The sequence below is a fragment of the Pseudomyrmex gracilis genome, unplaced genomic scaffold (genome assembly GCF_002006095.1).
Source record: "Pseudomyrmex gracilis isolate BER0280 unplaced genomic scaffold, ASM200609v1 scaffold_11, whole genome shotgun sequence".
Classification (NCBI taxonomy): Eukaryota; Metazoa; Arthropoda; class Insecta; order Hymenoptera; family Formicidae; genus Pseudomyrmex; species Pseudomyrmex gracilis.
In genome coordinates, this window is record NW_018020595.1 from 117,675 (window position 1) to 135,297 (window position 17,623).

At 37.1% G+C, this 17,623-nt stretch overlaps 3 protein-coding genes across 4 annotated transcripts; 2 read left to right on the forward strand and 1 right to left on the reverse strand.

Annotated features, from left to right (window-relative positions):
- Positions 1-7,343: 7,343 nt before the first annotated feature.
- On the forward strand, positions 7,344-9,765 carry LOC109863650 (D-arabinitol dehydrogenase 1-like). Its single transcript, XM_020444024.1, has 5 exons — positions 7,344-7,634; positions 8,335-8,592; positions 8,786-9,023; positions 9,137-9,315; positions 9,405-9,765. Exons 1-5 carry the CDS (start codon positions 7,494-7,496, stop codon positions 9,606-9,608), a joined length of 1,020 nt encoding a protein of 339 aa, XP_020299613.1. The 5' UTR covers positions 7,344-7,493; the 3' UTR covers positions 9,609-9,765.
- A 1,790-nt stretch (positions 9,766-11,555) lies between these two features.
- On the reverse strand, positions 11,556-13,977 carry LOC109863614 (lachesin). The gene is made up of 6 exons (XM_020443938.1): positions 13,561-13,977; positions 13,108-13,349; positions 12,771-13,027; positions 12,291-12,694; positions 11,863-11,980; positions 11,556-11,749 (listed from the first exon to the last, which is right to left on the reverse strand). The coding sequence occupies exons 1-6, from the start codon at positions 13,604-13,606 to the stop codon at positions 11,728-11,730; spliced, it is 1,089 nt and encodes a 362-aa protein (XP_020299527.1). The 5' UTR covers positions 13,607-13,977; the 3' UTR covers positions 11,556-11,727.
- Positions 13,978-15,113: 1,136 nt separating this feature from the next.
- LOC109863621 (zinc finger HIT domain-containing protein 2) lies at positions 15,114-17,476 on the forward strand. 2 transcript variants are annotated; one of them, XM_020443956.1, is made up of 6 exons: positions 15,115-15,501; positions 15,664-15,952; positions 16,054-16,317; positions 16,402-16,605; positions 16,773-16,851; positions 17,400-17,476. In XM_020443956.1, the coding sequence occupies exons 1-6, from the start codon at positions 15,461-15,463 to the stop codon at positions 17,405-17,407; spliced, it is 885 nt and encodes a 294-aa protein (XP_020299545.1). In that variant the 5' UTR covers positions 15,115-15,460; the 3' UTR covers positions 17,408-17,476. The 2 variants fall into 2 exon arrangements, with proteins under 2 accessions (XP_020299544.1, XP_020299545.1); XM_020443955.1 differs by lacking the exon at positions 17,400-17,476 and having other exon boundaries at positions 15,114-15,501; positions 16,773-17,393.
- The last annotated feature ends 147 nt before the right edge of the window (positions 17,477-17,623 follow it).

Below are 17,623 nucleotides of genomic sequence, written 5' to 3' on the forward strand. Positions count from 1 at the left end.
CGTGTATATGTTTCTCTCTCCCGTATACTCTGTTTAGTGACGCGTTATGCGCGTTTTTGATTTGCGTTATAATTTTTATTGTGTCGTTTTGTATTTTAATGTCATATTAAATTTTAGGCGATTACTAATTGAACGGAATTAACAATGCCGAGAAAAACAAAGTACAGAACGCGTGAGAGCGTTTCGTGAAAGACAGCATGAACCCAAAAAACCCCCCAAAAACTGTCCTACAGCGTCTGAGAGAATTTCGAGCATGTCAAAAAGCGTGGAACAATGGGGGGTTGCGTTAGCGTCAACGGTGCCAGCTGCTCAATCATCGACGATAATGACTAACGCATCTACAATTAACGAGGCGTCTACTAGCACTTCACGCTAACAAGCTCAACTCAATCAAGTATATCTTGTAAGCTCAACTGAACCAGACATACAAAAATTCAATGCCAATGGCACCGCTCATCGAGTATTTCAGAAGAAATTGGTTTTTTTTTTGTTTTTACTTATTCGAGTGTGTCCATGGTAAAAAAGAAACAAAAGTACGAACGATTCGACGCTTCGTGCAACTCTCCAGTTTGACATTTATCTGATGATTCAGCCGTGTTTTTTTTTTCTTTAACAAGCGAAAAGAATCGATATCTCGTACGTAACTTATCGATGAGTAGAATGACAATAGAAACCGCCGATTATTATAGTAGTAATAAAAAAATCAATCAGCACCGCGTGCCCCGAAAATGTTCGACTCTGCAAAAGCACCTGATTTCGCGCTAGCGCAAATTAATTGCTGCGTCAAACAGCTTATAAAAGTATGAAAGTAATCGCGAAAAACCTATTAAAATATTTCTCCATTTTTGTGTAGCAAAATATTAATCGAGAATTATAAAAGCAAATTGGATTGTTGTATCATCTCAAAATTCACGCGGTCGTCATTGTGAATGATACTTTTTTTGAGAGCGGGAAATAAAGAGACACACAAAAAAGCGCGTTTGAAAACATCAAGTCCGCACGAATGCCGCACTGCTTGACCATGTGTGTGTGTGTGTGTGTGTGTGTGTGACATAGAGTCTCCATTCATCTTTCCGCAAGAAGCTTAAGGGCCTCGCGAGGCGCACGCATCCTAGAGTATGTGCACTTGTGTAAAATTATGTTATGAGTAACAGAAAATGAACGAGACGATGCTTTCTAAAATGCTTACAAAGAAGAATAAAAAAACTTGAGATGTATCTCGATAACAATTATTAATATATTAATTAATATATCAGTTACATATATTAATTAATTTTTTTATATTATTTATTAATTTCAAAGTAAAATGTCCCATTCGATAAAACGTTTAAATGTTGCTAAAACTTGAAGTATCACATATTTCGATAACTATCATTAATATATTAATTAACAGTTTATGTATATTTTTTACATTATCTATTAATTTCAAAAAATGAAAAATATCCCATTCCATAAAATGTTTAAATATTACAATTATAATAACTTTGTATTAATAAATTCGTAAACTATTTTAAAATATTCAGCATAAAAAAGAGAAACTATGTTTTGAAAGAAACTATATATTTTTTATGTACGTACGTACATATATTTAGCCAAGATACATGTTTCTAATAATTGTTTTGCAAACTCTACGAATACGAATATGTTGACTTAATTGGCGAATATGTTCTTAAACTTTGTACGATTGTTGCAACAAATTTTTAAACACGATTCTTTCTCAAACAAACAAAAAAAAGATACATATTCGATAGTCGAATGTATCGAAGTTCAAGGATCGCGATAAAAGTGGCAACAATTAACATCGAGATATTCGAGAGATAACTTCGATACATTCGAGAGTATCGACCTTGTATGTATCTATACTTTAAGAGAGGAAACACGTTTGAAAAGTCAATCCGATGGAATCGTGAAATTTTGGATAAGAGCTCTACGTACTTAATTTCACAGGAAAGAAAAAAATAAATGAATTTCTCGCTTCTTTTTCGTGAATGACGGCAATATCAAAAACATATCTACTCGCCCACTTGCCTTGGTCATATATCTCGTCGGGGGTGAAGAATGTAAAGGGTGAGAGGAGGAGACGATTCCTTCTTCCCTCCTTCGTGCGAGATGTTTGGACACGTGTTGTTGTTAAGACGTCGCGTCCGCCGGCATTACCCCGTGCACATCGACGTCGGGGTGGACGATAAAAACGTAGTAGCTCCGTGGATGAATCGCGCGGCTGCGTCGAATCGGACTCGCATCGGCCGCATCTGAACGGCGTCTGAACGGATTGCGAAATGACGGCCAACCGCATTCAGCTCTTTCGCGCTGGTAAAGGGGCGACGAGGGGGTGGCGTACAAGCAGACGCGCGCATTCGTGACACGGATACGATCCGCCGACCTACCCTCCTCCCTCTTTGTGGCGGTACGTGGCCTCGCTTCGCCACCCCTTATACACACAGCGAAAGACATGCACCGATGATGATTATTATTTGTCGCTGTCAACGCGAATTTTTTCAACATCACAAAAAACGTCGGACGAAACTGAGATCGTTTAAGAAAAATAAACTGACGCAACGTTTTTCGTACAATTTGATCTGTGTGAAAAAGATGTGTATCACGTGTTCGGGTGGGATCTGAAATTCTCAGGTCATTGGGCCGTGCGTGTTCGAATTTGAAGATGCAACCCTTATAATTTTTGACATTCGTTTTTGTGTGTTCCTTCGAATTATATATTCTCGTTTATAACAAAGATTGACATTCTCACTTATAACAATCAAATTAATATTTATTATCTTGCGAATTTATCACAAAATTTTATATATTTTTTCAAATATTAATATATATACATATATGTATATATATATATGTAAATATAACTTAAAACGATAACTGTTTTTTTTCATTGTGGAAGAGCGAAACTTCACTATCGTTTGTTGCACATTGTGTGATCACACTCTCTTTTTTTTTTGTCAAGTATTTAACGAATATGTAACAATCGAAAAAAAGTAGGCAAGCAATAGAAAAAAAGAAGAAAAACAAAAAGAGAGGGGGAGAGAGAGACAGAGACGGAGAGAAAGAGAGTGACAAGGAGGTGCAAGGTTAGGTAAAAGCGAAGAGGAGGGAAACGTTGAATGAGAACTTGTGGGTCGACGAGAGGATGCAGAGAGAGGGTAACAAACCGTCCTTCGGCGCTGGGAAGGGTGGAATAGGGGATGGAATGTAGGCTAGTCTCGTCGGCGAACAGCATCCCCAATCGATACGCACGCAGCAAACTTTTACGCTTTCTCGTCAATTTTTCATTTTTGTTTCGCCGGTAATGCGTAAATTTTCACGAGAAAAACTATTACAAGAGGGAAAGAAGAAAAACAGAATTATATTTCTTCACGATATCCTCTTGCGCTTCCCGTTGCGGTTTACACGTGCGGAACAATTTTTTTTCAACGGAAATTATCGAAATGATTTTTCCGCGAAGCCCGATGAGATTGACGTTTTCGCGTAGAGGTTTCGATCGATTTTAGACACAGAATACACATCACACCTGCAAGAATCATTTGAGAATTTTCTCGTTCCAGGAAGTTACTTTCACATATCTTCTCTCTTTCGCTTCTTATAACGAAAATTATTTAGATACACTTGCGCCATGACAAAAATCATCGGTACAGGACAGTAAATCGTTCGCGATAATTTATCTGAACTCAGTGACTGCGCAAGAATAAAAGCTTGAACGATTCTAATCGGTCCAGGCGACACATCACAAGATCCGCCCTTCCGATCGGTTGTTCGAGAGATTTCGCATTTCTCGATCTTGCGATAGCAGATTTCTCCAAAAACTTCTTACAATATTCGTTGTTCAGGGAGAGAAACTACATTTCGCTACGTATATATATATATATATATCATTCGTATGTACGGAAGAAGAAAAGAACGGATCCCGCAAACGGATCTTTCACAAAAGAACGTATCAAACGTCTCTTTAGTGGGTAATAAAAAAAAAAAAAAAAAACCCAGTCGTGCAAAAAGTGCAATTTTTCAGCAGATGGTTACTTATGTTAATTCAGTTTCCGCGGCGGAGAATATAAAGCCCGCGCGCGTACGCAATGCAAACCTTCAATGGAACTGCCTTACCATTCGCATCCGCCGGGGATACAGCTCTTTCATTGAGCCTGGTCGCGCTTCCGCTTTCCGTTCATGCATTTGTGCTCCTCTCGTCTCTCTTTTCCTCCTCTTCCTTCCGTCCCTTTTTCCATTAGGTAGGTTTTTTTTTTTTTTTTTTTGTTTTTTCGTTCGTTTTTCCACGTCCCATATTATTCAGGGTAAAACAACCCGAGGGGGGTTGGTTCTTCGATTCTTCTCGTTTCTCTCTCGTCGAGACGCAAAGAGACCCGCCGCGAGAACGCGAGATATGATTGTTCGTTCCTTCATACTCTTCACACACAACATTGTTATTAATATGTCTCTCTATCAGAGGGGGGTATTATTGATCGAATCGCGGTTTTTCAATGAAGTGTACTGCCGTTGTGCGCGCGTTGTATGTGCGCTATGTGGAGTGTGTACGTGCACACACACATACATACAGACAAGGGGGACACAAGACGACACGCGACCCGGTCTCTCAACAACGACCTACTTCGAGGCTGTGACGTCGAACGGTCCATTCACCTTGCAGCTTGTTCTAAAATCGAAGCACGTGCCATTATCGGCTACTTAGAAACATATACAAGAGAAGCAATTTTCACGGAAAATTATATCTAATATCGCGCATGATACACGCGGAAAGAGATGAGATCCTGTAACAAAAAAAAAGAATCTTTCACGAAAAATATCAAACGCGTATCTCTGGTGGATGACGATAAAAAACAAAAAACAAAAAACAGGTCACGTAAAAAGTGTAATTTGTTCAGCAAATATCTAGTTCTCATGTTAATTCGGCTTCCGCGGAAATGTACACACGCGCGAGGGTGACGTATACGTGTGCAATATCCGTGTTTGTTGAAACTTTGTGTGTTTCTCGGTACTTCGCCTTCGTTGTTTGTTCCTTTGTTTTATATATAGTAAGAAAAGGAAGACGAGAGAGAAAGAGTGAGAGTAAAAATAAGTCACAATTACTTTGTGTTTATATCACTGTTTGCTCGCGTACACCACTTTACACGTAAATGTCAACACGTAGGTCGTTCAAGACGTGTGATCGTTTTTATTATTTTTTTTTCTTTTTTTTCTGAAATTGTCAGAAATTTTGCCGGGGAATTGTGAGATTGAAGTTAGTCAGAGTTTTTGGATCTGACGTGAGGATTTACTTGTTATGTAATTCGTGTGCGAATTTTCACGCGGTTTAAAATTTTAATATCAGTTTTTTTACACGTGTTTTTTTACATGTTCACCAGTTTGTTGTGTCACAGCGAGAATGACCTGATCACAGATCTATTTTCGACGTATTAAATATCGTTCAAACGCACGAACCACACTCGTATACTTCCCACAACTCCCACATTCTCGCGTTACAATTTTAAATAATACTAGATTCAAATCTATTGTGAGCTACGTTTATATTTGCTCTTCATTCTAATTCAACATAAAGTGGTCCTCGTTTCTTCGAGAGAACCACTTCGGTTTTTGAAAATGGCACGGGGGAAATTAAATTTGACGCGCCGATGAGAAACAACAGATACTCTTTGTTTCGTTGTTTGAAATACCCTTTAATTGAATTGTAAAAACGATGATGTCATCAGCGATTGATTATTCTCTTGGACAACCAAGTGATCCGAAAGTGAATTGTATCCGGGACGATTGTATAACTTTGTTGTCGTACCCTTTGTCGTTTGAAAAGATAGTCGAGAATGTTAAAACTTGTGTGTGAAACACACATATACACACACACACACACAACTGGTGGTGGGTGACACTGTCACCGGTAACTGACACGCCGCATTGCGAACGAAATCCTATATTTTCCTATGTCGGGAATCTCCTCCTACGAAAATATCAGAGGGATAGCTTGTCCCAGTAACCCAGTTTATCCCCGGGCGGGGGTTGAATGAACGGCGTTGAACGCGAGATGACGTCATTCGCGACCCCATTTCCGGTTTCCCAGTGCAACCAGTTATCCAGCTCTGTGTCCCGTTGACCCGAAATTTCTCATGAATTGAAGGACGCTCGTTCATGGCGAGCCGATTTGCCGTGCATGAATGAATTTTCCGCTTCTGGATTACTGTTGCGCGTCCGGATGAGAGAGAATGCAAGCTTTAAATAAAATCTAAGCAATTTCATATACACGCACGCATTCTCCCAGTCTTTATCTCTACCGTACACGCGAGAGACAACGCCTCTTCTATTCAAGAATCAATGACATTTCTTTCTCTTCAACGGATAGAAAAATCCGTTTTGTAGTTACGCACGGGCAACGTGTACACGCGCGCGCGCGCGCGCGTCGCTCAAATGCCGCGCGCGTAAATTGGTTCTTTTTTTTTTGATGCGCGAGATTATTCTATTGCTTTATATTTATTATTCTATTACAACGCGAGAGAAACAAACACATTGATGTGCAGGCAGATGTATAGAAGATTAATGACTTTACACATGAAACTTTTATTGTGAGGATATTACCAATCAATTGATGCAATTTTATGTTCATTCAATTGACGCAATTTTATAATCAACACCAGAAACAACCGGAATTGAATTGCATACGATGAAAAATATTTTCTAAGTAGAATCGCTGCTGATACACCGAATAATGCGGCGTTCCAGCGAGAAAAAAAATGCGTCAACAAATATTATTCAATCGATGTTATCGCATTTTTTTGATTTCGTTCTTGCGCACAGAATCTTATATAACAAACTGCAGTTATACACATCTCCTATTTATAAGAACAGTATTTACTCGTTTAAAAATCCTTACACATCGCTATCGCTGTGACCTTTGCGTGTGACGCAAGACGAGACGACGACGACGATCGTGGCTTCGCGCGATCGCATCGAAATGTTTCCGAGGCATTCGTCTCTTGTCCATAGACGTATAATATATAGACTGCGCGTTTGGCTGAAAAGATGTCTTCAACGTTGAGAGAGACAACGTACTTTGAATAGTAACTCTTTCTCTGTCTATCAATGTCCGTGGTGGGATCAGGGCCTACTGTTTCACACCACCTAATCTACCTCATCACCCTTTAATCTCTTTCACTCTTCTTCACCCCCACTATTTTTCTATCCCCACTTTTCCACTATTATTCTATCAATCAGCGAAAATTTCTTTTTCCCCCATTACTTCGCGAGACAAAGATGAGGCTACTGTTCAACACCAGCTGTCTCTCTCAACGTTGAAGATATTTTCTTAACATGGCAAAGATAGGGAACGCGCAGTCTATATATTATACGTCTATGCTCTTGCCACACTTATTGATAACGGAGGCTTGTTGATAACGTTTTAAACATCGTATAAATATCAGGCGTTACGGCGTTTGAATTTTTAGTGCTTCTTCAAATTGTGGTATGCGAATACGCGAGGCGTCGCGATGGAATATTTGAGCTTCGACGCTTCGAGCAAGTCGCTCGCTTTGAAGAAGCGAGCGACTCTTCCCAAGCCAGCGGCGAACGAGGTTCGAGTCAAAATCGCGTATTCCGGAATTTGTGGAACGGATCTTCATATTTTGGAAGTACGTGCGATATATCTTTAGTTCTCTTGTATAGACAAATTCTACATCTGGTTGTCATTTTTTTATAACCGGGGGATATTGAATTTGTCCGTGTGTATGCGGCATTTTTTTTCCCCCCCGAGACGAGATGCGGTAAAAACAATTTCACTAACGCGAAATAGCGTTTGGCCTAAAACAGACGGGCGATTTTTTCGTCGGTTATTTTTTACCGCGCGATGAAAAACACCGAAACGACGGACACACATGAGCGATTTTATTTTATACCGTGTCGTTTTTAAAAACTCTCTCGCGTGCACATCACCATAATAATAAATACTGCGCTCCATCTGCTTCTCGCCGGCGGTTTTTTCGGCGCCGCGTCGCAAAACGACGACGGCGAAACAATCGCTCGTTCGTTTTAGAGATCTTTTTGTTTTAATTTTCACACGGTTTTTTTTTCGTATAGGGACAATAAATAAATATCGTATCGGGTTGTCGAAAAAGTTTGAAACCTCCTCGAAGAGGTGACGATACGTTATCTAATTTATGAAGTCTGATGATATATTTTTATCTGCGACATTGTGCGTCTGCAACAAAAAAAAAGAAGCTGATATGTTGTTGACTACTTCTCGTGTCATTTTGTTATGTCATCGCTTTTCGTATCGTATGATAATGCGCGCGAGATAGTAACGCAGATCTTTCTCTTTTTTCGTCGTTTTAGGGAGCCTTTCCCTGCAAGGAGAACGGACCTCTGACTCTTGGCCACGAATTCGTAGGTACGATCGACGAGCTCGGGTCGGAGGTGACCATTTTCAAAGTCGGTCAACGCGTCGCCGTCGATCCCAATAGCGGATGCAACAAGTGCGATCATTGCCACAATGCGAATTATCACTTCTGCAAGCTCGGCGGCTTAAACGATACTTTGGGAATTTTCCGGGACGGGGGATGGGCCACGCACGCGCTCGTTCCAGAAACGCAGGTATGAAACATGAGAGTCAAAAAAGCGCCGTGTTTTATCGAATGTCGACGGCCGAATGTTCGTCGTCTTTATATTTAGGATCGTTCTAAGTTTATCCGAGACCAATGGGACGTATCTCGTAAGATAAACTCAGAACGGTTCTGAAATGTATGACCCGACTGTGAATACACTTGGGTCTCTGCGTTTCGTACAGGTATTCTTGATTCCGGATGAGATTGAGATGCGCGAAGCTGTACTGAGCGAACCGTTGTCGTGTCTGGTCCACGGCTGGGACAAGCTCAATCCTGTAAATATAGGAAGCAAGGTTCTCGTAATCGGCGCCGGTATCATAGGTTTGTTGTGGGCCTGTGTGCTCCATTTGCACGGACTCAGAAGAACCGTCACCGTCAGCGAACCGAACGAAAAACGAAGAGAACTCGCTTCCAAGCTTGGTAATAAATACGAAAATACTGAAATAAAAAATAAAAAACAATGACCGAATCACCTTCTGTACATCACTGCGTAAAAATCTGATTGATCTCTAATCGGAAATATGTACCGATAGATCTGGATTACCAGGTGAAACATCCGTCGAAAGTCAAGGAGGAATTTAATTTAGCTGTGGATTGCAGCGGTTCCGCCGCCGCCATGGAAGCGGCCGTGTCTTTGCTAAGTCAAGGTGGTCGTTTGTGCGTGTTCGGTGTCGCTAGTCCGAAAGCGAAGCTAACGATCGAACCGTTTCAGGTATACTTGTAGTGTCACATTCACATTCAGGAACTGGAATTACACATGTTTCGATGCTCTCATTGGAATTTTAATTACTCTGTTGATAGATTTATAAGAAGGAACTGACCATTGTGGGCGTGAACATAAACCCGTACACGTTTCCCAAAGGTCTAGCTCTGCTGCAGTCAATGTCTGGGAAGTATCTTGACTACGGCAAATTGGGAATCAAGGTGTTTTCGTTGTCCGAATATAAAGACGCTCTTGACGCTCTGAAGAAGGGAGACATAAGCAAAGCTGTTTTCAAATTATAAATAGAGATTTCTTCACGTGTATTAATACACACGGAAAAAAAATTGACTCTTTTTCTTTTTCATTACTTTATTATATCTATGTTGTATACAGATATTTAATTGGGTATGTAAAAATGCTCAGGGGATTTACAATAAAAGTTATATACTAAACTCCGCAGTTACAAATGAGTACTTGTTTATAAAACCTTGACAATGACATCATAGCCGTAATATACGCGGCAAAATACAAGAATTGTTACATCGTGTATAAATATTACGTAGTTATATTGTAGATATTATTATTAACAATACATTAACAATATATTATATTGTAGATATTGTTATTATCGTATCGTCAAAATAAAACTACAAGTTAATAAATGTTATATAATATATAAAACCGTGTAAATTTATAAGAAAAAAAAGTGTATAAAAACTTTTAAAATGATATTCTACTATTATTAAATTTAAATGAGACATTTTTTAATGAGATTCTACTATTAGTATGTATATTGCGTTACACACAACATTTATACGATAAGCCTTGTTTTAAATTAACAAGAGATATGAGTTACGAGGCCTGATTTTGTTGCCGCGCAACTACAAAAACTCCTCTCGTATATTTTAAGCCTAAGTGTGCAATGAATAGAGGTGTGCTTGATATACAAGTCACGAAATACTCTACTTATGTACGTGTACGAGTACTGATTGCCACTATACACATTTATAATTTCTATATTTTCTAATTTGAATTATATTATATATCACGAACAAGGCACTAACAATCAACATTGGTTTCTTTGTTCATGACATTCCAAACGTTTTCGTTAACAGAGTTAGGGTGCATAAAATTCTCTACTGTTAAGATTTTGTTTTATATATAATGCTAACAAATTCATATATTGTCGATTTGAAAACCTATCAGTAAGATGATATATGTTGTAATATGTATAAAAAGATGGAGCCAGGCTACGCGCGTGATTCAGTAACATTTGTTTCTTGAGTATTTAAATTGATTTCCATTCACAAGAAATCAGGCCAAGACGATCGGTCAGAGAACTGACCAAACTTAGTCAAATTTTTTCAAAGATATAAATAAGAATAATAAACAGTATATGTAAACTTAGAAAAAAAAATTTGAAAATATTGAAGAACGATGGATTTGAATTACTAATCACGAATTAAAAATCATGAAACACAGAGTTTACAACTAGCGAACAGGTATCAAATCTTTATGAATCACGAATCGCGCATAGTTTGGTCCCATCGTTACATTATTCGTTTATACGTTTCTACGTCTCCTATTATCGAGGCCAAGAAGTTTTCGTTATCTGTACGTTGCATTACGTAACATCAAGTGTGTCATCATAAATGTGTACCTGGAATGTTAGTTTGTACCTTGCATACCAAGATCTATATGTCATTGGCATCTTCAAGACTTAGTTGTTAATAATTTAATTTAAATATCAACACACAACAACAAGTACCAAAATGACGTGGTAGATAGAATTAGAATTGTACTGTATATCTGTCGTACCACTTGCTCTAAAGTATCTTTTTCGAGTTTAAAAAGTGATGTTTTTGTTCGATATTGTGTTTTAAACACAGTCAAACTTTCGATGTAAAAATTGAGCATTGCAAAATAATGGTATCGTATAAATCAGTTATATAAGCCTAAGAAAGTTATATATGTCACAGTAAATGTGTTAAATCGATAAATATATACACTCACTTCGCTAAAATCGTATAAAAATGCATATACATTAACCAGTAAGTGTATTTACTAAATTTGACGCTTTTACCGTACCATATACAACAGACTGATGACAGAATTCATAAAAAAATTATACAACATGTGATATCTAAACCTTTGCTTCTAAAAATCTTGAAAATATCGTAAAACACTTGTAATGAGCGTAGAGCAAACAAAGATTACGCTTAGAAAAAAATTTCTACGCAATTATAAAAAATGAAATCAATGTCAGAACAAAAACACAATAAAAAGTTAAAGTGTAATAAAGCAATATTCTTAACTTTTGGATCTCACAGCATTATTGTGGCAACAAGAAAACTGATGGTTGTGTAGAACCAATTTAAAAAATCGCATCGACTTCCCGCTGCCCATATTAGACCTTTGTAATTAATATTTGGAGTAGAAATTTCTGTAAAAAAATAAATTACACAAATGTGTACACACAAGACAATTAAAAATCTATGAAACATCAACGAAACAATTATCACGAAAACTATCAAGAATACATGAAAGATACGTTACCTCAGTATCATTGAAATTAATAAAACTAGAGCTACCAAAGATCCAGAAGAAACTGAGACTACGCCAGTTCCATAATGAGCTTGACCACAAGCTGGCGGGCAAACAGGTATAATGGTTTCTGCGCAAACAAATAAGGGAAAAATCTAAAACATGCTAACTACAAAAATAAATCCATCGTAATAACGCCAAGATTAACAACAAAATTATTGATAATTGCTAAAATTAAAAAAAAAAAAAAAAAAATATTGAATGTATAAAATAAAATTTGTAACAGATTTAAAAAAATATATATATTCAGCTAGTACTATGCATAATCAACATAATTACGACATACATGTATCTAGCATCATCATTTTTACTGTAGACGACTACAGCAACATACGCATTACAAAAACAAGTTAAGGAATTTTTAATCTACATTTTCTTACCGAAAAGTTGGATTGTCGCTTCGGCGGTGCCCAGTTTGTTCGATGCGCGACATTTATAGTCTCCGTATTGCCGTTTTTCTATAGTAATAACTCGAAGTGTGGTGTCAGTGTATGCCTCTCCGGTTGAAAAATGGGATATACTGTAATGCTGACTGTTTAACAACTGACTGCCGTCCTTGTACCAAGAAATAGCTGCTAGAGGAAAGGCTTCTACATGGCACTCTAGATCCATATCGTATTGCAGAGCTTGTCCGAGTCGCGGTCTCGGAGCTACGATTGTAGGTGGGAATTCAACCTCCACGTTAATGTTGCGTCTAGAACCACGTCCAACGCCATTTTCGGCAACACAGTAGTATGTTCCACGATCCTCTTTCTTTATGGTAAGTATCTTCAATATATTACCCCTGTAATATTTTTCAATTATCGAAAATGTAGTTTAAATTAAATATGTAATAACAAACTTGTTGTCAATTATCTTACCGATAAATAGAACCTCCAGTAGGTAAAACTGCATTATTTTCTTTTCGCCATGATATTCTTGGCAATGGATAGCCGCTGGCGTAACAATGTAATTCGACAAATTCTCCTTCACCAACCACTACAGATTGTGTTGAATTATCACTAATTATAGGCGGTCTGCGAACTTGCAATTCTACTTCCGCACTGATAGAATTGCTCACAGACATTTGTATTCTACATTGATAATATCCAGCATCTGTTTCTTGTATGTCTTTAATCTGAATTAAAAAATGTGTATTAATTCCTACTTATGTTTTAAATAGCAGAGATATGACAGCTAAGACAGATTAAGTTTTACCTGGAGATGATAAGTAGAAGTTTCAGTCTGATACTTTACAGAAAATCTACTGTCCTTAATTATTAATCCAGCATTGCTTGTAAGTGTTACATAGTCCCCCCTATTGTCTTTGTTGACTTTAATCCATAAAACAGGATATTCCTGAGCATATTGAACAGAGCATTGAAATTCAACAACTTCACCAATATCTTTGATTTGCTCCTGAGTTATGTAAGATATTGTTGGAGTACGTTGGGCCGCAACTGAAATAATTATACGAGAACATAGTTTTTTTTTTTTTTTTTTCAACATACTTAAAAATATGAAAATCTATATGTTGTATCTTAGAATGTGTTTACTTCTCACGAGAGAGACAACAATTTTAGTTACAAAATAAATATGATGGTAATATATAAAAGATGCTACACATTAAACACATACAAAACACATGTTAATAAGTGAATGGGTACTCACTTGTGTACAAAAATGGAAGAATCAAAGCTAAATTAATAGCTTGCATTGTGACACACCCAAAAACAGCACTTGATTCAATCCGTATCAATCCGTATGCAAACGTTCAATTTTCCTCTGCAACTCAGTTGTCACTCTTACTCTTGAACATCAGACTCTTCTTTTGGATCAAGCAGATTAAGCTTCTTTTCATTCGAGATGCGACGAGCTTATGATACAAATAAACGTTCGATTGTTGCGAAACAATGTGAGAAGAAGAAACGTGACAAACTCTGTTGAAGCTTCTGTATGTAACACAAGCGTCAGAGCATTGACACAGCAGAAATATATAGAAGAGTACACTTTCTATAAAAATCACGTTTAATCCCGAGTAAGCCTATCTCTCGCTTGTGTCTCTACACTAAAACAGCTTTAATCTTTCTACGTTCTAACGCATGCGCAGCGCGTCATGGCACTAGCTGCGTTCGACGAATGCGTTATTGCTTCATTCTTTGTCTCGTATCTAATGAGCGATAAAGATAAATAATGCAATAACGCAGATAGCGCGTTCCCTAAACGCAATTAATGCGTTATATGTATAGAGAAAAAAGATTGAGAGAGACATGTGATGTAAGAAGACAAGAATCATTCCCGAGATGCGCAGCGTTTGACCAATCAGAAAGTTGCTTTAAGTATTGAGGACAGAAATTTATTATATATTTATAATATTATACTTTATATTATATTATATGTATTATATACATACTACAGTAATGTCACTGACCTCGGCCGCGCGGCCTTGATGGAGTCATTGACCTCAGCCGCGCGGCCTTGGCGGGGTCACTGACCTCGGCCGCGCGGCCTTGACGGGGCACTGACCTCGGGCGCGCGACCGTGGTGGGGGGAGGGGTCACTGACCTCGGCCGCGCGGCCTTGGCGGGGTCATTGACCTCGGCCGCGCGGCCTTGACGGGGTCGCTGACCTCGGCCGCGCGGCCTTGGTGGGGGGGGTCATTGACCTCGGTCGCGCGACCATAGCGGGATCATTGACCCCGATCACGTGATTACGATATATATATATATATGTGTATGTGTGTATTATATATAGAGTTTTATATATAATATATGTAATATTCTCTTTTTTACTCTTTTTTCTGTCACGTGACTTTAGTCACGTGTTGTTTTTCCACTTCTCTCTCACTATTTTTCGAGTTTGATTTTCACGCGTTATTTCTGACAACTCTCATATGTATATTATGTTTTATAAAACGTATATACTAGCTGTCATCGCGGTAACAGATTGTGTTAACTTACACAACACGTTAAAATAAAAATGACAATAGAGAGCGCATAGCGCGCGCCTGTGTTGTGCTAGTGTATAGAAAAAGACATGAAATCGGAAGCTTTGCGGTAAGGGAAGGAACTCAGTCACTTCGGACTATTTCGGTTTGATTCGTCATTATTCGGCTTTTACTTCAACGTGCGCTGATAAGTACATATGGGCTGTGTTCCAAAATTCACTACCAGCGCTAAAGATCTATAGTTTACGTCACATATATTATACAATTTTAGCACTGGCAGCAATTCTGGAACACAGCTATGATATCATCTCACCTGTATGACAACATTACATAAAAATATACAAACCAATGTAACATACAAGGTGGAAACATCACACAGGCACGTACTATTTCTCTGTACTACTCTACTAATATTATCTACAAAAAGATTCAAAAATTTTGTTTGATAGCGTTTAGTCAACCAATGAGGACAAACTAACAAAGGCTTCTGTATCCTGATTAGTCAGTCAAACGTCATTCTATCCAATGAATAGGATTTTTCGCGTCCATTGTTGAAGTCAGATGATTGTCAGCATATAAAATCATAATAAAATACATCTCACAGAAAGTAGACGAAGTTTAACTATGGACTATTCCAATGGAAGTTCAACTGCTATTTGTGAATTGTAAGTTTACAAAGATTATTCTGTACATATACTGCAAGATTATATTTTAAGCCTTTTAGTTGTTAGAAATTTATACATAATATGTATAATAATTTGTTTTATGATTTTTTATATGTGTTTATCTGTCTTGTGTATTATAAGCACTGTCTTTTATATCATTAGATGTAAAAAGAACAATCACTTGTACACCTGTCCTCAATGTGGCATAAAGTATTGTGGGTTGGAATGTTATAAATCAGAGGCACATCTGGATTGTTCTGAAAACTTTTACAAACAATGTGTGATAGATGAATTAAAATATCAGGAAAGTGATCCAGATAATAGAAAAAAGATGTTAGAAATTCTTAAAAGAGTAGAGGCAGCAGATTTAGGAGAGATTTTAGAAGACAACGAAGAGGGTGATGATATATGTAATGACGAAAATTGTTCATTGGATTCAGATGATGAAGAAGTAAATTAAAAACCAACGACATATATATACATATATACACACACTTTAAACATATTTATTTTAGAATTTCTAACACGATTTATAAATATATATCCTTTTAGCTTCTTGACTTGGAAACCAGATTGCAAAATGTTAATTTTGAAAATCCAGATGAGCTTTGGTCAGTTTTATCAGATACAGAAAAACAAGAATTTGAATCACTATTAAAGAATGGAGAATTGGAAAAAATATTGCCTGCCTGGACACCATGGTGGGCTCATAGTGTGCAAAAGAAAATAACTGAGCTTAACAGAGAGAACATTGAAGATACAGATGTTTCAAAACTTCCTGCTATAGTAGATGTACCTTTATTTCCTGAATTACAGGTAATATATATGTATATATATATATAGATACACATATACTATATGTATACATATATTACATATATATCTGTTATCTGTTTCTAGAAAGCATCTTCTTCTGTGCAGTTCAATATAGTAAATGTGATATATGCTTATGCATATATAGCTCTATATTATTATGGAGATTATCTGAACTGTTCGGAGGATGCTACACATGTCTTTCTAATGATATGTGAAAATATGAGAAACAACACAATCTTTGAAAACGCAGATTCGGCAATTGAATCAGTTATAAAATGTATAAAGAGTGTAAGTAGTTTTTATAATTATCGGCAATAATTTGTTTTACAAAAGAAGAAAGTTTCTTATGCCATTCTTTTTCGACTACTGTTAAAAAACAATGGCTAGAATAAAAGGAAGACTTTATATAAATATAATATTACTAATAAATAGAAATATATATAACAAAAATGTAGGTTGAGTGGTTGGCGCGAGATAAACCAACTCTGGAAGCGTTGAGAGAAGCTGGAAATTCCATTATGAGACCGGTTACTGGTGAGAAAACTATTTACATTTCTGCAGCACTCTCCGAACTTCATAGATTATTGACAGCAGCTAAGACAGAAATTTCAAAGGATAAGAATACAAACGTTAAACAGGGTTTTACAAAAAGATTTCCGCAAAAGTATTATAACGGCATACATTTATCCAAGAAAAGCATATTTTTGTCTTTGAAAAAATTAGAGTATTATTTATCGTATGTGAAAACGTATAAAAATCTTGTGTGAAAAAATATATATGTATATAGAGAGCAAAGAAAAATAAAATTTTACAAATTACATATATGTTATTAATATTTTTCCGAAATAATTGGTTAAATAACGCTAAACTGATCAATAAAGAAATGAATATACTGTTAGAAGATGATTTTTTAAATAGAAATTATATTGTGCGATATACTTTTAAAAGTTTTTCGACATTTATGAAAATTCTTTGCTGTGTGTATGCGTACATACTTAATCAGCTGATAACGTGCGCGTGCGTGTCAAAAAAAAAAAAACACGTTGCTATAATGCGCTATTGCACTTTGAGCGTCTTTATAGCTCTGTAAACGTAGAACAAAGATGGATTCTCAAAGCACGTGAGCGCATAGTGCGTAAAGGCATTGGATCGGGATGCGATACTTGCTTGCAACAAGCAATAGAGTCGCATCTACATGCCTCACGTGTTTCCTCTATTAAACGAAAGCTGGAGGGGAGAAGCCATTATTTGATCAGTACTCTCAACCTGTTGCATTCCGTTTGTACATTACCAATAGAATTAAATT